General features: G+C 37.3%; 1 protein-coding gene across 5 annotated transcripts in view; it reads right to left on the reverse strand.

The window, feature by feature from the left end:
• The window catches only part of TRPM3 (transient receptor potential cation channel subfamily M member 3), a gene marked incomplete at both ends in the record, with an annotated part of 386,193 nt that overhangs the window by 114,897 nt on the left and 245,634 nt on the right, over positions 1 to 25,662 (reverse strand). For 3 of the 5 annotated variants that reach the window (XM_082301542.1, XM_082301543.1, XM_082301544.1), the window contains 5 exons: positions 569 to 740; positions 7,569 to 7,693; positions 10,718 to 10,931; positions 18,908 to 19,112; positions 19,765 to 19,844. In XM_082301542.1, the coding sequence (XP_082157668.1) occupies positions 569 to 740; positions 7,569 to 7,693; positions 10,718 to 10,931; positions 18,908 to 19,112; positions 19,765 to 19,844 (796 nt within the window). Of the gene's footprint in view, positions 1 to 568; positions 741 to 7,568; positions 7,694 to 10,717; positions 10,932 to 18,907; positions 19,113 to 19,764; positions 19,845 to 25,662 lie in introns of those variants that run through there. The other 2 variants (XM_082301545.1, XM_082301546.1) reach the window with 1 other exon arrangement.

A 25,662-nucleotide genomic window follows, 5' to 3' on the forward strand; every position in this document is an offset into this window, starting at 1 on the left:
CATCAGGATTGCAAAAGGTGAAGTGAAAGGACCACCTAACCTCATACTGGTTCTGGCTTTGGCTAATGACAGCTCTCTAGGAGAAACTAATAAGCAAACTGCAAAGGTATAGTAGCACTTCTATGGAACACTCCCACAGCCAAAAAATATCAGTGGCTCTTCAACCTACAAAACATTTATAATAAAAAAACTCTACTTTTTGTCCCCCTTTTCTTTAACTGTATTAGTTTCACCTTATTCTTTAGTGAATGAAGGACAACCTAACTGTACACAGTTATATGGAAGAGAGGCTACCAAAGACCTAAGTGGAATCTGAACCTTAACCAATACTGCTTGAAACTTAGCAGAAATAAATCCAGTTATTTGTGCTGTGCCTCTACCCACTGCACTCTAAAATAAAATTTTATTAACATCATTATGTTCATCATTATTTGCTTTTCTTAGCTCATGCTCACCATAGACAGTAGAGCCTACTCCCCCAAATATGCAGAATTATTGCTTCTTTATGCTGAGTGGTTTTTATACAATTGCAATTTTAAGCAAGAAATACAAGCAACATGTTACTCACTCGTATTTATCTTCTGAAGTGAAATGTGCTTTTCCAGGTGTCTACGAAGCTTCACCTCTGCTCCATATTTACCAGTAGTACCATTGTCAGCCAAAATGAAATGAGAATGCATGCTGTTGAGCACTGTCAACTTGCTCATGGGATTGGACATTGTCTGGTATGGTCGGACCACCTGCATTTGAGAGACAGAGGAAAAAGAAGGTATACTAAACAGAAAAGAACCTCTGAACCAAATCAATTCAAGATACAAACTGACAAGATGAAACAAAAGAAAAAATCAAAATTACAGTACTGCACTTGAGCATTACTGTCGTTTATGTGTACATTAGAAAATGACCTTAACACTGCTCTCTCAGATGCAGACATGGCTTAAAGGGTTTTCCACGGTAGCGTTTCAGTAGCATCAGTGTTCACTGTTTCCTTTTAAAATCCAGCTAATGGTCAGTGGTCCAAAGGTCTGGGTGACTACACACACACACACACACACACTCTGTATATCCTGCGCGGTGCTGACAGAGCAAGAGCATTTCTGTAAAGTCTCACCTTGCTCTGACCAAAATCTTTGATTCTCCCTTCACAGACCCCCACCCAGCCTCATGCCTCCAGTGTTGGCTCATCCAGAGCCACCAGCACTGGAGATACTGTACGGACACACAGGTGAGTTCCACTCTTGCAGAGGTGTACACATGATATTACACCACATTTTCAATTTTCTTGGAAAAAAGTATTGGCCCACTCCATGCATTAGTAAAAAGGCAGTCATTTGTGTTCACAACAGCTTTAGAAAGTTTCTGTTCAATGGGGAGTTTGCTTCACTTCTTTTATTTGATTTCATCAGGAGAAACCGTGCAGCAGACTGAGTAAACTGCCACAGAGTTACCCCACTCATATCCACCAGACAGACCAAATAGTAGCACTGGGCTGCATCAGGCTGTCAGGTGCTTCGGTGGGTGTCTGTTGACATGAGTATGACTGTGCTAACATGGCAAAAGAAATGGTGTTGTGTCAAGGCATCCTGGCTGATACTTCAAAGGTTTTCTAGCAATACTATTCCCTGCCTTTCTGCTGTTGTATCTTGTCTTTTTGGAGAGATGTAACTGAAAATCTGAAAAATGAAGTCCTAGATGAAGAAATTCTGTAATGTCTTGTTAGAAAACTCAGCTGAGCTATCCTTTATCTGCAAGGAATTTTCTTCAGAGTTCTGACATTTTTCATTTTTCAGGTCTTGTGCTTTTAATGCACAAATGCATACACTCAAAATTTGACATAAATGCTTCCAGACAGAAATATAATAAGTTATTGATTTATTCCTAAGCTTTTCTCCCTCTGTAATTCTAAAGAGATCTCTAACTGAGACATAATTCTTTAAAAATAATACATGTTAATAATAATAAATGTTAGCAATTCTTTAGCCAGATATCTCCCTTTATACATAATTTTCACTTGTGAATGTCTGCCTAACTTTGATCAACTTTTAGCTGGCAAGAAAAAAATCCACAAACTTCTTTTGCCATTATAAACTGTCACGCAAAGGGTACTCTCTAAGCTGTTCATCCTGCGAAAGGGAGGGAATAGTCTGAGAAGACCTAGAGGGCAGCTGGCCAACAGCAAGGCAGTGCACTACATGAGAACAGCTCTGGCTCAGATTTCTTTTGGTGCCTCATTCATAACAATTTACTCTATATGTGAGTATGACAACAAATATCAGTACACGGCTGGAACATGTTTAATAGCTATCTTCTACAGATACAGAAACCATGTACCCCACGCCTCTGTCAGAAAGAAAAGGAAGGTTCTTTCTCACATCCCTAAGAAGCAAATAAAATCAAAACTGTGCAGATCTTTTAAATTGATAACCACCCTGTCTCTCAATAAATGGACACCAGCAAGGTCTGACAGCAGAGGAATCCCTTGAGTTGCCCGTTCATTGTATGATTACAGGTTGTCTTGGGGTGACCTTATGATGTGTATCCCATATCGCTGCCTATGCCCAGAAATTAATTCTTGTGCCTTTCTATGCCTCTAAACTGAGCCTGAGAGGGGGAAGGAAAAAACTGAGCAAAACTTTTTCAAAGCAGTTTGCAGCTTGTTCAAGGTCCCACACAGACAGCAATTGGTTTTCCCTGCTGCAGCAGGGGAGGGAGGAAGCACCTGGCTTGCTGCTCCCAGGACAGTTTTTTGGCCAGTGGTTCAGCTGCTTTTTCTCCAGAGAGAGACTGAGAGTTGAATTTTTCCTTCCTGGGATTTCGGATTTTCTCCCTTTTCTGCTGGACTGCTTGATTGCTTCAACATCAGAGCACATCAGGAGGACTTTCCACCGGGCACAGAGGGCCTGGCCCTGGGCCAAGCCCCAGCTTCGAGGAGACCAAAGGGAGGACTCTAATGCTTTCCCAGGTTTTTTCTCCACAGCGAGAGATTTTATTATTTAGCATTATTTTCCTTTCCCGTGTGTTTGTTAAATAAATAGTTTTTATCTCTTTCCCTTTCCTTTGAGGAAAATTTATTTTCTTCCAGAACCTGGTGGGGGAAGGGTAGTTGTGCCTTCTCTCAGAGTATATTTCTAAATTTGGCCAAACCAGTACACAGGCCACTGTGCAGGCAATTCCACTGACAGGTTGTGGTTTGTTCCTCAGAGCCACAGCTTAAAACTCTCTAACTGTGACAGCTTGATCTGCAGTTCTAATGAGCTGCAGTCCCAAAGCCTTCATATATTGATTCAGAAATGCTGCTGCAGGACAGATTAGAACGCTAGCCTATTAGAAGGCTTTTGTTCTGTGTTTAGCTACAAGGGGAATCACATTATTAATAGATTTTATGGATGTGAAAATGAGACTACAATTATTTTCAATTGAACTGTTCAAAGCATGCACAATTCAACATCTGAATTTTTTTTTAACAATAAAATTTCTCAAACCACACTGTCAGACTCTTCCTGAGAATAGGATAAGCAAAATCTTCAAGAAGGCAAGAACATCCTAGGCTTTGAGGCTACTTCCTTGAGGTTACTTGCACTTCCACAACAGTCAGCAAATCTTTGATTTCTGACTCTTGTAGTTTCTACTCCTTTGTTCTTTTCAACCCCTTGCATTTCACAGGCAAGTTAAATAGCTGGAAAAAACTTTGACTTTAAGCTGTCTTCCCCTCCTCTTTTTACAGCCATAGAATCATACGATGGTTTGGGCTGGAAGTGACCTTAGAGACCATCCAGTTCCAATCCCCCTGCCATGGGCAGGGACACCTTCCACTAAACCAGATTTCTCAAAGTCCCATGCAACCTTGCATTGAGAATAGAGAGAATAGGGAATAATGTCCCTTGACATCTTCTTCTGCAGAGCTGAAAGAAACAGTTTATGCTCAAGACAGTCCCTCCAAATACAGTTTAATGAATGCAATAGCAGCTGTGCTGTGAAGCAGTACTCCTGCTGTATGGGTTGAGGGCATTCTGCCAGTAGGTGAAGGGCTGGGCTGACCCCAGTCCTTGCCTTTGCACCCTGAGGTGGCAGCAAGCTTGAATGAGAAGCATTGTTCTGCTTAGATTCCCTGTGGGCACATGACACTCAACACAGGGACAGCACTGGAAAAATCTCTCAGGGTAACTCACCATGACAACGAGCAGGCAAGTGCCATGTGAACCAGTGCATGAATCTGAGCAGTCTATGTGAAGGCAAAGAATTTGAGACAAACTGTGTGCTCAAAGTAGTTATGGAAAAAGAAAGAGATGCATGCTTTGCTTCTCAAAGAGTAGCAGCTACTCTTTGAGCAGTTGCTCAAATCGAGCCATTTGTGCAGCCTCGTTGCTCTGGAGCACACCAGGGAACAGAATAGTTCCTGACTTAACTCAGAGGGTCCTGGAAATACCACGGTCCAAATTCTCCATATATGCTACAAATATGCCAGTCCTCCTCTTTGCCCCTGGTCTCCTACTGAGGTGACTTGGAATTAAATTCAAATGAGGACTGAACAGACCCTGGAAGTAAAGACATGCATGGTACAATGACTTACAAAGTGTACTCCTTTAGAAGGGAGAATGGTTCTGTAGGTAGGAAGAAACTTGTTTGTAATCACAGTTTTCTACTAGACTGAGCAAGCCACTTCCTCAGTTTTATCAGAAAATATGGGGAAATAAGGCAACTAACTCCCTTGTGTCCTCTGTTTTTAAATTAGAATCTGAGAGTGTTAAGAGTTGCACTGTTTTCTGCCATATTGCTTTTATAGTACTGGAGTAAGACATGTCTCTTCAGGGATCTTTAATCATCACATTATAACAAAGAGCAAACAGCAATAATATTTCCTTTAACTTGGTCAGTTTTCTTTATGCGGAAAGCCCCTGCGATTGCCCAAGGCTGGCTCATTTGGAAGGGCTGGTAAATATAATTAAACCCCTCAGCCAGGACTGCTGGATCCATACAGGCCAGGCACAGGCTGAGGCATTAGCAGAGGAGCCCCTCTGCTGAGCATGCCTCACTTGCCACGAGGCACAGGGAGGCCACATGCACTGGGGCATGTGCAATGGCCACAGCTCCCCCTGCGCATGCCCTGTCCCACCAAACCCCATGACTATGACAGTCTTCTGTGTCTATCTGATGCTGGAAGGGTATGTTTTGATAACTTTTCAGTTCTGATCATAATTTAACTAGACATAGTGCATATAGGCATAAATCCACATTGATGTTGGAGTTCAACAAGTCTTTTACTACTGGTTGCCTTTCTTCCCCCCTTGTATAATCCTTTGTGGCCTTTGCTTCTTGCTTAATGATGATTCATTTTACATGCTTATGGTGCTATTTACATTTCCCCTTCTCGGTTCATTTCACAGCATTCACCTCTAATGAGCCAGTCAATACAGCACACTTTGATTTTTAAAAAGCTTCCAAAACAGCTTCCTCACCAAATGCTTCTAAAGAAACTGCATGCATTGAATAAGAGAGAAAGCCCTTTGAGGCAGAAGTAACTAAGGAAAGCCAGGGGGGAGGGCAGGAAAACTGTGAGAAGGAAAAGTTAATTTTTGTGAAGACTCTTACTAAGAAGATTTAGTGACATAAATGGCCTACCTCAAGCTGTATTGTATTCTGTTCAACATAGTTGTAAGGGCTTTGTGATTAATTAGAGGGTGAAAAACTTACAAATACTTCAGTGGACTAAGGTCTTCATAAAGCAGCATGATGATGCAATAAAGTGGAAGACAAAATTCGATATCAGTAAGCATAAAGCGGTATCATTACATGCACATCAGAGATGGATAAAACCAGAAGTGCTTCAGCATTACATCATGCCACTGACCAATAATTTTATAAAACTATTAGGGGGAAGGAGGTTGAGAGGAAAAGGTTTTTTTTGTCTATCAAAGGTATAATTGAAAATATTTTTATCCTTAGTGATGACCCTGTAATTGTAACCCTACTGATAAAATTGTGCCTGCATTAATAGAAGACCTTATCCAAATCAGTTGTAAATTCATATTAAACTTGTTTCACTTTCTGTCTGAAGATCAGAGTAAGTATTCTTTCTTGATTTAATCAGAAAGTTCATTTTTTTAAAAGTAGCTTTTTTAAATAATAAAATTACCATACAACTTCTTGGTTTCCGGTTAAATTGGAAGGATATTTAGAGGAAAGCATTAATTAAATTAATCAGAAATCGGAGGAGCCGTTCCACTTGGCTGGAACACCTGGGAAATCAACTTCTTTTTTTAGCTCTTTCTGCCAAAGAAGGCTCCAGATCCCCTTTAACAGGTGGTGACTACCTGAAAACAGAGGTAGGTAACTTTCCAACAGATGGGAAAAAGTAATGAAAGAATAGCAATGTTCCAAAATTTATGGCTAATTTTATGGTTTTTCTTGACTTCTTTGTTCCTGCAATGTTTCCAGAACCCTGTGCCTAATCACTAAAGACTGTTTATTTGAAAATGATGTGTTCGTTACACTTTAAGAAGATACAACTCATCCTTGTGCTTAGCTGTTTCTGCTAATCACTTTCTGCTCTGCACCTCACAGCTCATTAGTGGCTCAGAATTACCGTGGCAAAGTCCCATCCCGCTTGTTTGTGCGTATTAGAGTCCGAAACCCCACGCTAATACAGTTCCCCCTAACAGCTGTACTTTCATAGTGAATTGCAATGAACTGCAGTTGGATAATTTTCTTCATAATCATTGTAGCTCCTCTGACCTAACGGATACTGGAATCTTCTTCCCCTTCCCAACTTGCTCATGGATACAGAACATGCAGAGAAGAATAGGTTAGACTAATGAAGACAAGAAACAAGTTCTTTTGTAGATTGAAAACTGTATCTCTCATAGTTAGTCACTGGTTCTCAGACAGATTTCTTAGGAATGAACCAGATGTGAGGAAAAAAATGGGTTCAGAAAAGCTTCAGGTAATAAATAACCAGAATAGGCAAACTATTAATGTATTTAAAATCAGGGGGTTAATCTTTCTGTTTTACAGTATAGTTTTAAAAGAGAAGAAAGGTGTGAAAGAATAGGGGAAACACCAGCCCCATTCTTCAGGAGGTGAATTATTTGAAGTCTGCTCTTATCTACAGTACCCAATAAGACCTTTCAAAATTGTATCAATAAAAAATGTATGGGAGCAGATATATTCTAAGGAGGATGGTCTACAATTTTGAGTTTAACCAATGCATCACACTGAAGTTATTGTTTGAAAATAAATCAGACTTCAAGTTTTGCAATCAGTGTTTTCTTAAGCACTCTGCTGGGTTCATAAAGTTCTAAGGATGAATCTTTGATATATTTTCAATATAAGAATAGCTTTTAATGAATTTTCCTCATAATTTTTTTTTAAAGAACATAGAGTGCAGGAATTTTTATTGTTGCCATGTCAAAACCTGCCATCAACCCTAATGGAAAACCTGTGTATATATTGATTTTTTGCTGCAGACAATAATTCTAAGAGGAATTGCTAAGTAAGGGATGGAGAGGACAGGATAAATAGCTGGAAGACTTATAGATACTGAAGGTCATCTATATTTATATCGGTCTTACATCTTTGCCAATCAGATCCTCCTGATTTTCCACAATGCCCCAGGGAGCTATACCGATGGTGCAGATCTTCCCTCGAGATTTTGAGGCATGATCTTTCAGGGCATCTCCAACATGCCGAATGACCCCTGGCAAAGAAACAGCATAAAACAGAAATTCATAATTATGTCTTTTTTGTTCATTATCATATGGATTTAGTATAGACTTGTTTTTAGGGAATACCTATGCCTATCCTTACAATTTAGTAAAACTATGAATACATTCCTGTTTATTATAATTAGAGTATTTCTGTGAATCCATTTAATTGAATCCAAAAATTAATAAATGAAGTATTAAGAAAAAAATACACAGCTCTAGAAAGAAGAATAGAAATGCTGACGGTTGACTGCAGCTTACTTATCTGCACTTGTGCTTACATGTGCATGCAAGCATTTGTGTATTTCCAAGCACAGAAGGAAGCATAGGAATTAACTGTGCTCCCCACTCCCCAACTCCCTCAGAAGTGCAGCTTGTACACAAATGCTCCCATCAAGGATGGAAATGTGAAAACATCATTATGCTACTCTGTGATGAAGCTATTTTGCCACTCTTTCCAAACAAACTTAGTCACCTGAGATAGCTTCCAGCAGAGTATTAGAACCCGCCATGGGAATCAGTGAGAAAACAGAAACTAGTACAGAGAGAATGACTGCTCCAAGCATTCTTCCAAGTGCTTCTTGCTTGCCCTAAACCAGCTTTGGCGGTCTTTCAGTGGTACCTCTGTGCAAAGGACAAGTGTCATTCCTCCTTTCTTTTAATACAATAATCTTTTAAAATATGTCTATCAACAACTATTTTTAGGACGTGGCTGCACCGAAGCAGACCCGTTGTTTGCTGCAGATATTATCTGATTCTCAGTTACTGAGTTTCCATATTGCTCAAATTTCACAATTTCATGGTGACTGGATAGAAATTACAACAGTCACACAATTGTTATGATTTTGGTTGTAGTTTTCTGAACTGTAAATGACCCAAGTAAGAAAACTCCCCACAACCTAACAGATCCTCTAAGTCATAGAGTCTAGTATTCTTCCTGTGGTGGAAAGTTTAAAAAAACCCCAACCTTGTACCTGCCATGAGCTAAAGCCCAAAGGTTTTAAAGCAGAAAATCTGTCCAGACTGCAAAATTTCCTGCTATTTAGAATAATCAACTTTCAGCATGACATGAATATTCAGAAAAACAGCCATGTTTATAGCCAGGTATGCACTGTCTCTCCCACATCACTGATTCTCAGTCCAACAGCAGTTTTTCAGGACTTTTAAATTATAATTTTCCTCAAGAGAAACCAATTTAAAAATTCATCTTCAACAAAAGAGACTGTATTAAGAAATTCTCAATTTTTATGATTTCACAAATAATTTTCAGCTATGCAGTTTGAAAACCCAGTCCTGGAGCAATTGACTGCTTTGCTCCAGAAATTAAAGACAGTGAAAGGTTACTGATATTTCAAAACTGCTTCTGGAATTATATGTTTTTAAAACAGCAGAGAGTCACTTGAACTACATTTTTTTGTCTAGTTTGTTTCTGATTACAGGAAAAAGAGTCCTTTTCAACAGTATTTATGATGACTTTCCTGGTACATTTGCATTGTTTTGGCATTTGCAACTGTGATGATTTGAAAAATGGTAGGAAAAAGTTGTGCATTTGCCAAGTGTTATAGTCTGTCCTTTAAAAAAAAAAATATCTGTAGTTTGATTTCTACAGTTGCTGTGGTAATCCACTGCATGAGGTGTACTACATGTACATTTTTCTGATGTACTTTTAACATAAAATTTACATCTGTCTTTGCCATCATCACGACAAGAGTATCTGACAACTAATATTATTACCACCACAGGGCACAGATCAACATTAACCTGATTTTATTCCTTCTTTTGAAGAGAGGTGGGGCATATTACATTTGCATCTATTTATCTAACAGTCCAAACATTTCTCTTCTTTGCTTTCCTCAGGCATCAAGCCTGCCAAAGTTCAGAAAGTGTTTGGATCACACTCTGAGACACACGGTCTGATTCCTGGGGCTCTCCTGGGCAGGGCCAGGAACTGGACTCTGATCCTTGTCGGTTGCTTCCAGCTCAGCATATTCTATGATTCTGTGCTACTTGTATAGCTGCTGTGATAAAACTGAATATTGTTTTAAATTTGATGTGCTCTGGATACCAAGTCCAGGACATCTATTAAGCATTTATATTCAAACATGTAGGAGCTGATCCAGAATGCACCAAAATTAACACACAATAGGATGATTACATTGTTTTCCAGAGACAGCAAGAAGATACACTCTTACTAAAGTAAAAAAAATTATAGCTTTGCTACTGCAGCAAATGAGAGTAACAGGAATTTACAAGCTCATGTCCTAGCCCAAAACTTGTTGCAATTCTCTCTAGCAGAACTTCTTCCACTTTTCCCTGAATCTCTCCTCCTTTCTGCCTCCTTTAGGGAGGGTAACAAAGATGTCAGTGCCAATCTTTTTGTCTAGGAATCTATGTTTTGCAGCTTATTCCCAAAGCATACATGCTGTCATCCACTAGCAGAACTGGGCCAGCCGCTATCTCTAGGACACCTGTTTGGTGTATTACAGATGCTCTTTGACTAGAAATGGCAGATATCCCTCTTGATGAAAATGCAACAGCAAAAAATTAGGTTGATCTCTCTACAAGTAAGGAAAAAGATTCACAACACATCAAAAACCCAGAACTTTTTTCCTTTAATAATTTGGGTCACCTGATTAAATAAAATAAAGGTCCTTTCTGGATGAAAGTGTTTTCAGTTTTGTAAAATAAGAGTTTGACGACTTTGATTAGTAGTCCTTCCCTGCAGCTTACAGTTGATCTTACAAAGTCTTCCTTGGTGATATACTAGTACAATTGCCTCACAGGAGGGTTTATTTTCAGCTCCACAGTGTGCTTTTCATACTTAGCAAACTTTTTATTCTGTTTTATACCAGCTGCCAGGTTGGTATGAGCTTGGCATTTTCTTGTTTTCATATAGTACAGGAATTACTAATAAAATAAAACACAGAATGGCTTTCTAATCCCATCATTCCTATTTTTTCTTTTTGTGATGAAGTCTCCTAGATGCCACTGTGCTTTTATTTCAATATTGCTCTTACCTGTGTTTACTCCTCCAGTGAATATCCATGCTCCAGTTGTCATAGCAGCCTTAATAAGGCCTTTTCCAAAGACTTGTTTGAGTTTTGGCTGAAGTTCAAAATTCTGAAGGCCCCCGTGCACAGAGATGAGAAGTTTGGGGAGCTCAAGTTGCCACTCTTTGGTCATCAGATGCAGAAGGAGGTCAGGCTTTGTGTCAAAAGACACACGTACATACTGCAGAAACAAGGGCAATAGTAGAGAGTAGAGAAAAAAAGATTGGTTATACCCACTGGTTTCTAATGTATATGATCTGTGCCCAATCGATCACTGAAAAAAGGCAACCTTTATGACAAAAACAGTAACTAATTGCTAGCCTGATGATAAGTTTCCTAGTTAGAAAACTAGGAATAATGGAACACTTGCAATTCACAGGCTGCATAATTTTCTTCATTTAGGAAACTAAGACATTGACTGTTTCAAAATCCTTAGCAATGCTTGAAAGACTAATGTTTACAATTCATAAACACAAAAACTGGACGAAGAATGTAAGAGGTGTACCAAAGATGACTTAGGGAGTCAGAGCCACAGCTGTGTATTTACTTGTACCTCATTTTCAAATTAATGAAGTCAAACCCTCAAAAGGTAAGAAAAAACAGAAACAAGCTTAGTTCTTCAAGCACACATAAGTGTAAACTGAGCAAGACTATTAAACCGGTGCTTTTCAGATGAAAGAATGTACAATTGAACTAAGTACAATTTGTAAAGGTTCATGATCTTGCCTTACAAGATCCTAAAACTGCTGTGAAACAAATTAATGCATTTCCAGTTGCTGGCTGTTCTGTGCTACGTGCGCAGCAATTTGTGCCAGGGGAGATCATGCCCATCTGTGTGTGCTCAAAGATAACAACTGTCTTCAAAATTTCTACAGCATTACCATGTCGCACAAATACCTGTCTCTCTCTCTCTCTCTCACAAGCCTTTTTCCTGCTCCTTCTGTTGCTATTTCACAAAACCTGTGACAGGGCAGGTAATAACTTTTTTGATTTCTAGTTACATAGCAGAAATAGGAAAAAATTCTTTCTATAGCTGCTAAGATCTGAAAGGATCCTCTTAATAAAATAAAATAGGTTACAGAAAGCACTCATCTGTCAAAATTCTGATTGAATCAATGCCTGTAGAGAAACTTCAGCAGTCTTTCCCTTGATGGGTTGTCATCACAGACATCAGGTGTATACCCCTTTCAGCCTGGTATACAGGCTTTCAGCCTGAGGAATACCTAGTTCTAACTTGTTTATTGTAACATGCCAGGTAGTATAATATCCATACATATTATATAACCATTTTGTCCCTTTTTGACATGTCCAGTCAGTATTTCTAGCCAAGAGTTTGTTTTTTTTTTTTAGTAATATCATAAGATAATAAAGTGGATTCCTTTCTAGCTGAATAAGAAATAAGGACTTGACATTTTCCAGAGGAAACTGCTAATAGATAGGATTTTTTGCAAGAATGGGTTGTTGCTCAGGGAACATCCATTGTTAACATTTCTGGAAGCAGAAGCCTGTTCGCACAATTAGTTGGGGGAGCACAGGCCAACCGAAAGCTGAGCAAGAACTTGGGAAAGTACATTCACCCCTGTGCAGCAGTAATGTTCTCTGCAGCAGCCAGGTAAACCCACAACAGCTACTGGACCTAGAAAATGCAGTATTCATGTCTGTCAAGCTGATTAATGAACTGCCTTCTAAGTAGCTGCTCAACCAGTTTCCAGTGTGGGATAAAATCTTGTATGGCACTTGATCCTACTGACCAGATTGAGACATTAATAGTTTTTAAATTGGGATTTGAGGGTTGTCAAAGTTTTAACACACCAGAGGGGGCATAAGAAGAATGATCCTTATTCCCTTTTTAATGTCTTAAGGGAGATCTGAGGTTGCAAAGGGCAACTGGAGGCATTCACAACCAACATCTTTCATGGGGCCTACATGAAAACTCTGCTGGTCAAACATGGAGTCTTTGGTTTGGAATCACTGGTACCTTACTCTATTTTTTGGTGGACAGACTGTGAGTCTTAAAAAGATAATTAAGGTGAATTCATACTGGCAATGACCATAAAAATATGTGGAAAACATGCCATTGCATCATCTGGGATGATACTAAGATGAAGGCACAAATGGCATCAGATGTGTATTATCTAATCTGGATAGTGATTTTTTTTTTTTTTTTTTTTTTTTTTTTATTCTTCAGTGGTTTTTTTAATACCTCAAAACGTATGATTTCACTGTCCCTACCTTCTTAAGTCTATGTATTACCCTTCTTATACATGAAGACCTCTGAATTCCAATAAATACAAATCTACAAGGTGAAGCAGAAAGTTAGAAGTATTTTCTTGCATTTATTTGAAATGTAGGCATCTTTTACTAGAAACAACTGCTTGGTCTGCAGGCAAACCCCTCTATATTTAGGAAAATTTTACTTTACAAAGTGGAAATTTAAGGAAAAATAAATCTCTAAGGTTTCTTTATGTAAATTATAATTTACATCAACAGAGGTAAGATTTACTGGTTTAGAAGTTTTTGACAATGGTGCCAAACATGATTTTTTGTTCTGTTCCTAGCATTCAATTTTTATGACTATTTGAATAATTTTTGCTCTTACAGAAGCAATTTTTGGAAATTTTGGAATACTAGAAGTCACTCTTTTTCCATTACTTAACATGTTAGCTAGTAACTAGAAGAGAATTCTTCCGTCCTATTTTTATGAATCACACCTTTACAGCCGTTTTTGTCCATCATAAAAATTAGTTTCTTCCAATACTGTAACAGAATATTTAGCCCTACCAATTTTTGCTTAGATTGTTAATGAGTATTTCTGCTGTTTCTGAATTGTCTTGTGATAGCCTCTGGAGGCAGATACAAAATTTAGATCTAAGCCAAACCACTATGCTGCTGTGCTATGAAATTCCATGCCTGGTGTACCTGTCAGCTGTAGAAACACTCAGCTCTAATGGGAAATTATTTAGCCCTTTCTTTACGGGAGAAGTATATGGATAGGATGCAAGAGTTCAGTTTTCATGTGTCAGCAAAGCAGGGCAAGCTAGAAAGCAAAAGTACAGTTCTGGATCACTAAACTTACAGGCTGACCTGACTGACATCAACACAGAACGTGAAATGACACAGCATCAAGCTGGAGCTGTAATGCCCATTTGATCCCTAAACTAGTACAGTAGTAGTCAGCAAGAGTGCATGTGTTGCCAATTGTTGCTTCACTTTTTTTGCCATGTGTTCTCTACAACATACCTGTGCTCACCATTAATCAAACAGCCAGACACTTCCAAGTTCAACTCCAGTGCCCTAGGGCAAAAGTAAAAGTTCCCGAGAAGTAGAATTTCTATTGGTTACTTAGGCACAGCTGTCTCACTAAAGTACTTGGTGAATGATTGCAGATGAGAGTATCAGTGAATAAACTAAAGAGACTCAGAATTCTGTTGTATTTCTTAAAGTAAAACTATTCAGAAAACATTTTGTGACCTGCATTCTTACGTTGCTCCTGTGTTTCCTTCTTTGTAACTTAAGTATATTTCTATCACTACAGATATGTCTTGAAATTAAAGACTGATTGCCTCAAAGTGTGATCCTCACAAAAAAAAAAAAAAAAAAAAAAAAAATTATCACTGAATTCAACAAAAAACCTGTTACTTAGACTGAAAACAGATTGGTTCTGTGTAAGTTATTTCTTCTTAACACCTTAAGGCCTAATCTAAATTCCACAAACAGTCAGTGAAAGAACCCTTATTGATTTAAATGGGCTTTGGATAAAGATTTTTCTGTGTTATTTCCCCTTTTTCTCCATGTAGAACACTGTCTTTTAAATTCTGTAAATATTTTTAAAGAATTAATTTACTATCACAGAAATAGTATTTGCTGCCTTTTCATGGTTTATGCAAGTTATAGGATTATCTCTTTTTTCCTCTCAAAACCCCTGATGATTTTTGGCACCCTTTTTATACAGTTTTTATAAAACTCAATGCATTTTAAACCACGAAAAATACCTTTTTCTGTGACTGATTTCCAAATGTCCTTAATAAAGTTTTAAGGACCTGAATATTAGCAATTTTGTCCAAGTAACTGTTAATGTTCATTGGAATTTTCTACTGATGTTCTTTCATGTTTCCATGCACCATAAGAAAAGTTAAGCAGATAACACTGATGTAAACTTCCTTTCTTTTGCAGCTGCAAACTTATTTTAGGATTTTACTCTGCATATGAAATGTATCATTGAAATGCATTCATCGAGGAGGAATCTATTTAACTCACCAAAGGCTTTTCAAACAGCCATCTTCCATTTAACCCTGAAAACCCATGATGAAAGAAATTTTAGTTCTGTAAAGAGCAATCCTTTAAAGAAGTTTATAGACAATCCCACCAACTAATGAATAGGCCCAGCAATTAATGAAAGAATGTTAAGGTTTTTTGTGTATGTGTGTGTAAAGACAGATAGTGTATTAAAAAAATGGGTTTAGTTTGGTCACAAACGCAGCACAAAATGCATCACAGCAAGATTGTCTTAATTGTTACACTGATGAACAGAATATACTTAAAAAAATTCAGAATATTGGCCATAATTAGAATGGAATCACTCTAGTTTGATTATTGCTTTCTGACTTAAAAAAATGCTAGTACATATTTAGATGAACATGTTACTTAAACTGCAAAGAGCCAACTAGTGCAAGCAGATCATATTTTATTAACTTTCCCATATTTTTTTCAATTTTACTTGCAAAAGCTATTAGTAAAATTTATGTATACCCACATCCCTCTCACATCTTTTTACAGGTGTTAAATTCGAAAATCTGCTATAAAAACAAAATAAATGCCAGCAAGCAAAATTGTTAATTGCATTTCTTACATATTAATGGGATGAGTCACTTGTAAAGAAAATATGAGATTGACAGAGATCTAAACACCACAGGATCATGATCATCTGTGGTTACATGAAGACTGAAGGAAAGGCCTTTTTAGTAACTGATCTTGTTAACCAGTGTTACCTAAGCTCAGCTATGTGTTTCTATGTAATTTCCTGCACAAATTATTGAGCTATTCACATTATTGATTTAAGGAGGATAGTGCAGCTGCACTGAAGATACTTTAACAACTCCGCAGCATTAGCAAAAGTCATGCTGTTTGGGAATTTTTGTTCCATGTGGCTGTGGAAATGAAATTAATGGCCCAGTCAGTTCTATTGATAATATGTAAGCCTACATCTTTGCTGTTTTGTTCCAAATCTATTCTATTACGATTTCAGTATAATTTTCATTTCCACAGCTAAAGATCTGATTGTTATTGCCTGGTGGCAACTGATATAATATTGTATCATGAAAAGTATAATTATACTTAGTATACATTTTGTATTAAAATCTAATTCTTTAACTTCAAATGGAGAAAATAATTATCTGTCAGTTTTACATGTACTAATCTGTTCCATTAATTGACTCCTGGTTTTCCGATTATAAATCTGAGGTTATGGTTCCTATTAACAAACCCCACCTAATTCTCTGCAGTCTGATTCAGAAAAAATTAACAATTTTGCTGTTAGTACAGACCAAGAAAATACTGCTCAGTTTGGTGTTTCCCTTGCTTAGTAATTGTAATATGTGGGCATCCATTTCAGGAAATAAAATAGAGAATAGGCGGAAAATTTAACGCCAAATTCTTCCCTTGAGGTTTTCCTTGATTTGGTCAGCTTGCCAAGTCTTGCTGCTTTATAAGGTTATTCTATCAGCCAGTAGGCACAATATAAACCTGCCACGACTGTCATCAAAATCCAGCTTTCATTCCATATTGTTATTTGGTAGCCAGTACCTACAAAAGAACTAACACATTTTTAGAAAGGAATAAATTTATCATGTTTTCTCCCCTTTATCTTTCTTCCCCTATCCATGCTGATCAGCTTCTCTGTGTTTGGATTCGAGAATGTACTGTCAAACAAAAATATTTGAAAGTACTATTATGTACTTGTTCCTTTTTTTCAATATAATGTCTCCTTTTTCCTTCCTCTGCTGGCAAAGTTGGTTGGTTTCTTTGATTGAGCAAACTCGTGGCTTCAACAGAAAGCTTTTGATTTGTTAAGTTTTAGTTATTATAGGAAAGACCTAGTACCCAGTAAATGCAAAGGTAGGAGTTTAATTTTCTAATAATAAAACTGCAACAACTAGTTAGGCAGCTTTTTGACTACAGTTTACCCTAAAATAATGTTTGGGTCTGAAAATACAAACACAAGGATATCTTCATGCTGCTTTCTGTGGCAAACACATTATAAAAAACTCTTTAATCTGTTTCCATTTAAATGGTTATGCAAGCCTCCTTATTTGCGTTTTGGTGTAATGAGAGGTATTTTTCTCACTGGTGGTAAGCAAGCACAACACCGATTCAAGAGATGTTTACTGAATTATTTAATTTGAAGAACTTTTCTCACTAGTGGGATAATCAAATTTCTGGAGATTTTACAGATTTTTTTAATTAATGAAGAATTTAATTTTTTCCCATGTTTTGAGTGGGGTTTAATGATTACAAATAGATGGCAGGTGCAACTGTCTTCCTGATTCTAGTCTGTCAAAATAAACCTGGAGTTTTTCCAGCAATAAATTAATCGTCTGTATTCACACCTAAGTTTTAACTTGTTATTTAGATTTCTCAGATTTTAAGTCCCTTTTTCCCTTTCTCTTTTTTCCTTTTTTCTAAATTGTTCATGGTTTCACTCCTGACTGCACTCTGTGACAATGTTTTTCTTTCCTTTATGCTGACTTTCAGTTTTATCTCCACAGTTTCACCTCAATTGCATTTCTTTGAGCACACAGTACATATCTTAGAGCATGACCTGTCTCTTCCAGCACTATGCCAGGACATCAGAATCCCAGCAAAGATCAATCCTCTAGGAGTATTGGTGTCAACAGCTTCCCTAAAACCTTCATCATTTTTTGGCTCTCCAAGACCACTTTTGTCTGGGCAGGTCTGTTTATTGCTTTATAGCTATCTTCAAGAGAATCACTGAAAAAGTTCTAGTGATTATCCCTTCTCATAAACACAGATTCTATGCAAAGTATCCATATATGGTTAATAACATTCATTACTGTATCTCTGGATCTCTGGCCTTGCAGATTTTTAGGTGATTGGTTATCAATTGAACATATGATGTCTGTGATACTCTGAGAGAAAGTACCTAATTGTCTGTTTCTTGGCGCAGCAGTGCTTTCTTTCTTTTATCAAAAGAAGCCATCCATCTGCACAAACAGAACCATCCATTTAAGTAGTCACTCCAACAACAGCACCTGTGTACACATCTGAGGAAAATATTCTGCTCTTGCTAGCACAGGACCTGAGATTTTCATTGTCTCTAATCTCTGTTCTTTATGACAAATCTGAGACACCTGTTGGGAAGAATTCATGCACAGAAGACAGTACTGGATTGCTGGGCAGGTTATTCGGCAGAGCACCCAGGAGTTCAGCGTCTGCCCTCACTGCCAAAGCAGTGTATTGGCCATGAAGTGATAGGCACAAACTCACCTGTAATTCCCAAAGATCCAGGTTCTGCAGTTCAGATAGGGTCAGAGAGATTCTTCCTTTAATGTAATATTACATAGGAGAAATACATGCATGGGTTAGTGTGTGCTCTGGAAAGGTCTCTCCAAGTTAGTGGAGCAAAGCCTTCAGATCAATACACTTTGGTATCACTCCACAGGGATGGAGAAACTTCTTGCTCAAGGGATTTCCTAGTTCTTAGACTAGACATTTCCTGGGGCCTCTTACTTCATTGAAATATGAACCATGAGTCTAATTGGTCTATCTTCCAATACATGTCTGGAGGAATATTAAAAAGAATTTGGTATGTTTAAAATCTGTCAGTTTTGCTGACACAGCCAGCAATGGGAAATCATACCTGAATTAAAAAATTATTCAGAAAAAGAGGGATGAGTAGCCACTAGAATAAAATTAAGACAGCAGCACATTAATGTGTCTTCAGCCTTCATAAAGGTAGCTCCTCTTACACTGTGCTCCAGCTCTTACAGTTAATTTTGTTCACCCACTCATCAGAACATACACTCCGGTCTTATGCTCAATAATACTTCAGCATGAAGTTAAGAAAGAATTCTGTTCATTCTTTATGAATGCTTACTTTTATCTAGCAGCATTATTTATCTAAGAGAAAAATACAGTTACCATGGCTTTATTGGAGTGGCCTCCTCCTTGGAACTCAATGGTTCCAAAAGCGTCCGTCGGGCTGAGCTGCGTGTGCTTGCTGATGGACCACTTCTCCGACTGGATGTCATTGCGAGTAAGCCTGGTTTCATTTTTCTCATTCTGAGTAACAGAGGCGCTCGGAGGCTGTCCAATGTGTTGACCTGTTAGACGCCCACAGCAACACCTATGACATTACACAAACAGAAAACCCAAGTCACATGCATGTATAAACTAAACAGGAAAACAAATTACAAAAAGAACCCAACCCCTTTTCAAATCTGCTGACTCCTTTCCTGAAGCCTTTGTGTATGGAAACAATACAGTACACATATTACCTTTTTTTTCTTTGTCTTGTTTACTTTGGACTCTCCTATATTTCAAAAAAAATCATGCTTTGTTCTAAATATGTACAAAAAGAAATTAAAGAACACCTTCTGCTTTCTTCAGGTAATATCAGGACAAGTGATCAGCTTTTGCATGGATTAGCATGTATTTTAAATTGCTAGTCTAATGCATCTACTTTCTTTTGACAGTGTGATGTGTCATGCATCCAATTTAGGTAAATATTCAATGCACTGAATATTGAACTAAGAAGATAAGAAAATTAAACACAGATGCTAATCCACCCTTGATTTATCTTTTTTTTTTATGAAATAAGTTTTGAAATGTAAACTAATAATTTCCATAGGAATCCACCACTCCAGAGGTAATTCAACTACCTTCTGAACATATAAGTTTACAAAATATTTATATCCATATCCCCTGTATGAATATATATAGAGACAGAGATTTTTTTCAATCAACTTTCATTTTTCATAGCAGTAACATGCAATTACCTATGGGGGTCTTTGGTGCTGGGTATGATATGAACACATTCTCTCTTGTAAAATGCTCTTTCTATCCATGATTTCTGTGCCTAAAAAAGACAAAGGAAATGCCTTGAGCTGTGTTTGCTTTTATATACAACTTACCGTACAACTGTAGAAAAACTTCAAGCATAAGAGAAAATTCCACTGACTCTTCAGATAAGCAGGGCATATTTTGCAGAGAGCAAACATTCTGTTAGAAGTATGGTTCCCTTCCAGAGCTAAGCACCCAACAAAAGCTTTTAATAATGTTCTCTTATTCACTAGCCCGATGACCTTGATGCTGTCACCTATATTCTCATAGCAGAGGAAGGAATCCCTGGAGAAGTATCAACTCAAACTCTAAGCTTTCTCCATGGCAGAAAAGACCCTACACATATGCAGTAAAAACCCCTCTTTTTCCATGCCAGCGATACAACTAAGCCAGATTTAACTAAAAAAAACCCCACAACTGAACCAACCAAACCACCCAATACATTTTTACACAAGCACTGAAAGTGCTGTTTAACACAGAGGCAGAAACTACAGTTTCTATGTGGACAACTTAATTTAAAAAAAAAAAAAAAAGAGAAAGATCTGCTTCTGAAACAAGACACAAAAAATTTTAATACTTTGGAACAGATGACTGGCAGGTAGTCTCTAAAATAGTTCAGTGAAACTATGGCTGTTCATAACACTCAAGATCGTCCATCACTTACAGAAAAGCAAGAAATGTCCCTCAGCATTGTCTTAATTGTCAGATTCACAAGAAATCTTTTTAAACAAAAAGAGAGATGGGTAGGAAAGAAAAAGGGAAAAGACAAAAACAAACACAAAACAGGAAAGAAGAGACTTTCATAGCTCTGAAATATTTTTAATTATCTAGGAAATCCTCACTCCATATAATATGAGTTCTGGCAAGCTCCCTAGAACACTGACAGAGATAGAATTCTTTTATTTCTTTTAATAAGGAAATGAGTTGAAGCTTTCCTTTGAAAATTCATTTAAAACAGATTAGCATAATATGTTTAAATAATAAAATTACCCACTGAACTGCACAGCATAGACAGTACTATAAACTGTGAGCTATGTCAAAATTATCTGAAAATTAAGTAATGTGAAATGAAGTTTAAACAATTTAAAGGAAATATGAGCATCTAGCCTCTATGAAAAGAGAACATTTGAAATTGCCTATGTTAACATTACCTAGCTAACGGATGTTACCTTTTACTATGTAAGAGTATATAAGTATATAAGTAAGGGTATGTATGTATTACTTTTACTAACTAAAGCTACATCACTATCTAATGTTACCTTCTTGTCAATTCAATCTGTATCTCATTTTCCATGTTTAAAACCAGAACCCTCTGCTTCTGAAACTTGTGAAAATCACTGTGAACTGAAGAAATTTCATGGAGTCAGTGAATGTCACTAGCACAAACTATAAAGTACCACAACAAGAATTTCTAGCTACATCTACAACTTACTAGTCCCAATATATAGAATTTATTCTTTCGCTTTTTACACAGAAAATATCTCCCTGCTGGGTCTAGTGGTTACTGGTGCTATTTAACAATATTTTATCCTTGGTTTCCTTGCATTTTTATTTAAAAAATCTGCTAGACTTCATATTTTGCAGGCATTGCAGATACCTAACATCACTTTTACAATCAGAAAAAAAAGTCAATTAAAACCATTAAATAAAACTGTATTTGGCTGATCTTTCTCATGTTAGCAAACAGAAGTTTAATGTGTTATAGAAGATTGGGCAAGATTTGTTTTGTTTAAACAAAATATAGTTAAATAGAAATTCTGAAAGCTAAAGAAGTTTTACTTTACCTAAGAGAGACTACCTTGAGGTTTAATTTATTATAACTTCTAAATATCCTTTATTAAACATATTATTATTTTCACACTTTTCTGCAAACAATTTACCTGGTGAATTTCCTAGCTACACAGAACTATTGTGTCTTTTCTAAAGGTGTTCACTAGCTAAATTTATCTCAAGATCCAGTACAAAAAGGTGTCATAACAGGTTCCTCACTGAAACTTTTTCTTTAGGTATAAAAGCAAGCTTTCCTAACCCAAGAAATGGACATTTTAAATTTGTTTTCCTACTTTTCTTGTATTGTCTTTGCAAGCAGAAAAGAAACACAGCTACATTAAAAAAATAATAACAATAATAATAATTTTTATTTGAAATGTAATTTCATCACACTTCTTCAAAGATAATATTGCAAAAATAATAGTCTGGTTTAAAATCTCCTTTATTCACATCAGGAAAATATACTTTCCAGTTTTTAGATCTCCAACAATATACTATTCTACCCGGCAGAGGTGTGATGACAAAATACGTGACTTACTAATCTCACAATTCCTTGTCCTTCCAAATTTAAAAGAAAGCATCTGGTTTCACTGCCCCAGTTATCTTTCTGCAACAGATATAATTTGAAATGAACTATAAAGTCCAGAGATATAATAAAGTATGTTACTTGCTGTAGAGTCTTCACAACAGAATAACTTCAGGAAATCAACATATTCATAACTAAACTGTCGGCATTAAGCCCTTAATTATAACGTGAATTAATAAAGTAATAAAAAGTTTAGAAAACTACAGCAAAGTATTTTCAAAACTAGTAGAGCAAGAAGCTTATCTTCTCTTTCTCTTCTTTCATAAATACTCCTTCAGTAATGGTTAATAAGACAATTTAAAGTCCACAGTGAAGTCATAAAGTACATGCCATACTTGAATTTAGTTTATTCACAGCTTAGCTCTCTGGGTAAGTCTCTCTCTTGATTAACCTTGCTGCAAAGTCCCACCAAAAATATTTCCTTTCTCTCTTTTCTTTACCTGAGCATCAAACTTGGTGTTTAAGGCTGTCCTGGAGCAAAATCAGCTGCCCACGTTTCGGCAGGGCCAGTCACTGCTAATAACACATTTGCGCCTGGCCCCTGCACAAGGCGCTCGCTCTGCCCGCGGCGCAGCGATGTGAGAGCCAGCACAGCCCTTGCACCCATTAGCTGCTTGGAATGTGCTGCTGTGGGATTAGCCTTGTTAAGGGCTCAGTGGGCACTCACCCGTGGCCCTACAACACCACTTGGTTTGAACATCTAATCTGACGCCAAAAGAAAAACAAATCCCTTGAGAGCTTGGATTTAACAGGCACAAGCCTTGATGGGCTTTTTTCCCCCTCTCTTCTTTGCCCCTGAGAAAGCGAGGTGGTCAAGTGTGATAAGATGCTCTGAGTTCTTAAGTTTGACTCAGGAAAACCAATCCATCAAAAGAAACACTGTACTAAACTGGAAAGAGCTTGAGAACACAGGAGAAACATAATCTCCAAAGAATGAAAGCAGTGTGTTTATTGGGCAACTGTGAGAAATATATACACAGTTGAAATATACTGCAATTAATCAACAATGGCATTTTTCCAAAGAAACTGGGGTCTTGTCACTGTTTCCCACCACAATTGATGCACTGTATATATAACTTTTCATAATCACAAACCTTTGTTTTCCAGAGACAAGCAGCTGTTGTTGGGGACTCCTTTTTACTGTATCCTCTTGATATTAACACTGATGAACAATCTTTTCATATGAACACCAGTTTAATTATCCTTTTAGTATCCAGCAATGACATATGTTTAATTACTTCAAGAGTTTTCAAGATGTAAAGTATTTTGACTCTCACCTCCCCACCACCACTATGTTTGCATTAGTTCCTCTCAAATCCTACATATGCCTACATCCCTGCCTTTCCTTATCATTAAGGGTGCATCTAATGCATGAAAAATATTCTGTCCACCCTTGCTAAAGATGAATACACAAGCACTAAACTGTTCTGCATGTACATTAGCTTTGCTGGGCCCAGAATGGCCAAGGCTGAGAATATGCATCAACTTTTAAACTTCTTACACCATCACACATGGTGAAGAAGCTTCTGCTAGGCTGGCTAATCCATGAGATTGCTTTTGTCTCTTGGTTGCCTAAGTCTCTTTGTACAATACACACATGCATTTTGTAAATATTAATGTATTTATTAAATATGTAAATACACACACTCTCTATGTGTGTATATATACACATATACATAATTCTTTTCCAGCAAACCTGTGACCTGTGAGGTTTCTGAACCAGAGACCATGTGCTTATTTTGTGAGATCTCCTAAACACAGGATCGGACCAAAGACGGTCTGTGGAGAACAACAAAGGTGAAGTTGCAGCCAAGAAAGCAGCTAGTAAACAGCTCCATAAGGTAAAGAATATGATGGGGAGTCAGCAGGTAAAGACAGCTTGCGTTTTAACACTAGGGAATTTGGTTTGGTCGAGAGGGTGGCGAAAGAGTGAGGTGAAGAAAGGGAAGGTTGCATGACTGAGTTAACTGGTTAAAAATCTTAGCTGACTTTGAAGTGAAACTTCAGCATTTAAACTTGATAAAGTTATGGAGATTGATCCTGGATTCAGGTTTCAGCTTGCAGAGTAAGATGGAGCAGAAGCCACATCTTTTGTCTTAAGAAATCAACAAAAGAACCAATGGTGGTATTAACTCCCATATGTCACCCAGTGGCACTAGGATGTTTTATAGGTAGAGGTTTAAGTAGAGTTGGCATATACAACTCATACTACATGTAATTACAACCGTCTGTGCATAGCTCATTTAAAAATTGATTAACTTAGGACTCTGTGACAATGAAACTTCCAGTGCCATATATACTTCTATATTTTGAGGAGTAATAAAGAAAGAGCCAATACACACAGATAGCTGTTTTTTTCAATATGGTACACCTGCAAAACAGTCCTTCAGAGGTGGATGCTGCCTATTTCATGATACTAACATACACATTCTTTAAATTTTCAACCCAGCTCACTATTTATGAAACAAATTATTAAAACAGCAGTTAGCAATGAACTCAGTTTAGATTCCTCATAGAAAGTGAGGGCGAATATGTAAAGACAGGTTTCCCTGGGGAAAGAGAGGTGTTAAAAGCCTTTCTCTGCTTTGCAGTGGGACAGAGCAGCTGGACAGGCAACAGAGTATTACCGAAGGAAATTACAGAGAGGGTTTAGAGGAGCATATGGTGACACAGCAGCATCAGTGCTTTTGCAAACTGATGTGATTAGTGTTCCTTAACCAAATGGGAACATTTACAAATCCCACTGTCTCTGAGTAACAACCCTGTATCTGTAACCTTCTATACCTGTATTAGCACAAAGGAAGGCAATGCTTCAGTATAACCTTATTACAAGGTGCACTTGGGACAAATTTCTAACCCTCTTTTCAACACTGTGCAATTATAAGCACTATAAGCACTTTCATGTCATTTTTGAAGCATTAGGAATTTACCTGTCTGGACATTAACTCAGGAATCATTGGGCTGTCCCAAAAGCTTTCATTTTCTAACAGACATTTATTACTAGTAGCATCTTAGAGGTTGAAAATCTGGCCTTTACCCACTAGAGCTGTACTCATGTATGTTTTGTTCTTTTTCTAACAGGCTTCTTAAGCACTTTATCGTCAGAGTTGCTACAAAAAACAATGCTGAATTGTCTTGAAAATCAAGTTGTATTCCGTACAGAATAGGAAGGCGTAGAATGCAGTCATTTATTATTACAGTATATTATTACAGAAATTATCTGCTAGCTTTGTTTACCAGATGTAATTTTTATACCATACTAAGAAGAAATACTTTTAAAATAATCATGAGCTTTTCATTCAATGGTGTATGATTTTAGTAATTATAGCTGAGATTTTTCTTACTGCAAGGACACAGAAATGAAAACGCTATGTATCTGCTAATGCTACTGTGCGTACTGTGTGTTTATGCTTTATACAGACATTATATAGAACAAGCATATGTCATTATTATCCATGCTATTGATGAATTAACTGAA

The sequence above is a fragment of the Coloeus monedula genome, assembly GCF_965178545.1.
Source record: "Coloeus monedula genome assembly, chromosome: Z".
In the NCBI taxonomy this organism is placed as follows: domain Eukaryota; kingdom Metazoa; phylum Chordata; class Aves; order Passeriformes; family Corvidae; genus Coloeus; species Coloeus monedula.